General features: G+C 46.5%; 1 protein-coding gene across 1 annotated transcript; it reads left to right on the top strand.

Moving 5' to 3' along the window:
* The first annotated feature begins 362 nt into the window (after nucleotides 1–362).
* Nucleotides 363–1,484, top strand: TCEAL3 (transcription elongation factor A like 3). The gene is given in 6 exon segments (XM_054561846.1): nucleotides 363–385; nucleotides 483–549; nucleotides 1,058–1,232; nucleotides 1,235–1,376; nucleotides 1,378–1,396; nucleotides 1,398–1,484. Coding segments are annotated over 6 exon segments (513 nt in total).
* Nucleotides 1,485–2,995: the final 1,511 nt, after the last annotated feature.

The following is a 2,995-nucleotide window of genomic DNA, read 5'->3' as shown; positions in this document are numbered from 1 at the left end:
GGAGAGAGAAACATCTATCTGTTGCCCCTGTGTGTACCCCAACCTGCATATGACCAGCAACCTAAGCATGTGCCCTGACCCGATTGGAACCCCACCTTTTGGTTTACAGGAGGGCGCTCCAGCCAACTGAACCACACTGGCTAGGGATAGGGCTCTCCATCAACTTTTGAGCCCCAGTGTGGCAGTGAAACATAGGCATATTCTGGAAATAACTCCCCTTCGCAATTCACCTGTGAGGAAATACTGACCTCCAGGAAAAAAAGAGCTGAGTTTGGGGTTGGTTGCCTGTAGGGGTTGTGGACACAGAGGCTCAAATAGTTGGGAAAGCATCCAGGTTTCGTGCCAGAGGCCTGGAAACTGATATGGTGAATGTGGTGCGGAGCAGGTAGGGGAAGGTAATTTTGGATTTGGAGCACCCAGATTCAGGAAAGGGACATCAGTCCTCTAGGCACTCAGCTACTGCCCCTGTCTCCTGACTGCAGATCTGTGTGTCTGACCCCAGCACCCTGCAAGGCTAGAAAAGGAAGAACCTGTGCAGAATCCCTGCAGGTCAGTGAAAACAGGAAGGGGCACTGGACATGGACTGGGGGTGATGGTGGAGGGTGCAGGGTGAGCAGAATTTTAGGGCTCCACTGCTCATCCTACCTCCACATTTAATATAGGCACACCCTGCCACCCTGAAGGTTGGTACAGAACGTGGCAGGACTTGCCATAGAAATGGCTGGTTCACAGGTTTGGGAGGAACAATGGGGGAAAGTGTGGCAGAAGGTCAGATCAGAGGAACCCCTACCACTCGCCAGATTCCAGTACTATCTGAGCCTGCATTCCATCCCCAGATCTCAGTCTCCCTTGTCATCTCTTTCTCTCCTCTCCCCCACTGAACTCCACCCCACTCCTCAGAACAGGCAAAAGAAGAGACATCTCAACATGGAAAAACTACAATGAAAATGAAGGAAAGCTGGAAAATGAGGGAAATCCAGAAGATGAAGGAAACTCAGATGTAAAAAGGCCAGAAGTGGAGGGGAAACCAAGGCACAAGGGGAAGTGCCAGGATTAGGGAGAGTCAGATGATGAAAGGAAACAAGAAAAGCAGGACAAGTCTGACAGTGAGGGAAATGCACACGGTGAGGGCAAGCCAGAACGCCAAGCCAAGCCAGAGAGCCAGCCAAGGGCTGTTGAAAAGTGCCAGGCTGAAGATTATGTGTCTCGGAAAGCAAAGCGCAAAACAGGAGAATGGATGATTCTCCCAAGGACTACCAGGAGGACTTACAAGAAAGGCACTTGGGCAGTGAGGAGATGAGTGAATGTGGAGATGTGTCAAGGGCTCAGGAAGAGCCAAGGAAAAGCCAGAAAACAAGTGGTTTTCTTTGCATGCGAAGATGTACAGGATCCATTCATCCCAAGGAGCCAATGGGGTGTCAGGGAGTGGGGGGGGGGGCGGAGGCAGGGGCCAGAGGGGCTTTCGTGATATCCCATATCTTTAATGCCCTCAGACATCAATTCTGATTTATTTGATGAGAATATTCCACCCCTGCTTTTCTGGTGGTCATTTGCCAGGGAATGTGCTCTAACCTTAAGCTGATGCTTTGCTTTAGGTGTCGCCCTTGTTACCAGCAGCCTTTTGATCCAACTAAACAGTGCTCTTGGTTTCAGTAGGGGATTTTCACCCACATGCATGGAAGAGGTATTCATGGCACTTTGTAAAACAATAAAGAAAAAAGTTTTCAGAACCTCATATACAGTGTCAGCTCATTTTTGTAAAAATATAAATAGTTGTATAATGCATTTGTGCACAGAGAAACTCTGAAAGTGTGTACATTAAAAAGCAGGCAATGGTTTTTCCTGCATGGTAGCAAAAAAGAGGTCTTGCCTTTACTCAAAAATGAGTCCACCTGATCGTTAGGTACCTCCATGCCATTCCCCTGTGGGCATGCCCGTCCCCACATTGTCCCCTAGTTGTAACCATGTCAGGGGGCACTGATGTCCTTTCTCCTGGGTCATTCATCATCCTGTGGCTCCATCTGTCATCCCTTTGCTTTGCTCACTAATCTCTAGTTTTTCCTAAAGGATATGGATTATGTTTATCAAAATAAAAAAGAAATCCAGAGATCAATATATGGTAAACAATTGAAATGTTCAGTGAACTTATGGGGGTATTAAAATACTTAAAAGTCTTGTCAGAATGTAAAATGAGAGGTAGAACACATTATCTCCAAGGCTTATAGCTAGAGGAATCAACCTGGTAGTTGTAACAACAGATCCAGTGCTGTAAGGGTCAGTCTTGCAGTCTGTGAAATGGGAATAAAACTTACCTCACAGACTTGAGTGGGTCAGATGGGGTACTGAGTATATGAGCTGTGTCAGGGGAGCTCCTTTGCAGTAGTAAGACCCTGCACCCTGCCAGGCACTAAGAGGAGAAATGAAGGTGGGTGTAACCTATGCCCAGGAACAAATCCAATTAGTTGAGAAGAGGTATCACCTTTCTCTGGATACTACAGTATCTACCGGGCACTTCTGTTCTACTGTGCCCTGTACTGTCTATTGACAGCTATTGATATGATGGATTCCTCAGGGTAACAAGGGTCCTCTGATTCCCTATAGTCTTCAAAGGGCCAAATCCCCTATTTGACTCCTGTCTACAGGACTGTGGATAAAGCCTGCCTCCCAGCTTCAGAGTTGTACCCACCCAGGTGGTAATGCCCCAGGGCTGCTTGGGTCCTGCTGTATTACATAGTTCTTAGCAAAGTAGTCATTAATATTTTTAGTTCATTTTATAATTGCTTAGTTTCTTTTCTCTTCATAAGACTCAGATATTCTGGGGTTACTGGGGACTGTGCCCTGAGATTAATCTATGGACCAGGCAATGGATGGTAATTTGAACAAATTTTGCAGTACCTCAGGGAAACCATATCTAAACATAATACTTTTCTTAGTGTGAGTTTACTCTAAAAATTCTGGCTGGTTTGCTATACAAGAGCAAGGCACTTGTTCACAC

The sequence above is a fragment of the Pteronotus mesoamericanus genome, unplaced genomic scaffold (genome assembly GCF_021234165.1).
Source record: "Pteronotus mesoamericanus isolate MK-2021 breed Mesoamerican mustached bat unplaced genomic scaffold, CSHL_Meso_final scaffold_550, whole genome shotgun sequence".
Taxonomy (NCBI): Eukaryota; Metazoa; Chordata; class Mammalia; order Chiroptera; family Mormoopidae; genus Pteronotus; species Pteronotus mesoamericanus.
This window is presented reverse-complemented; position numbering and strand designations above follow the sequence as displayed.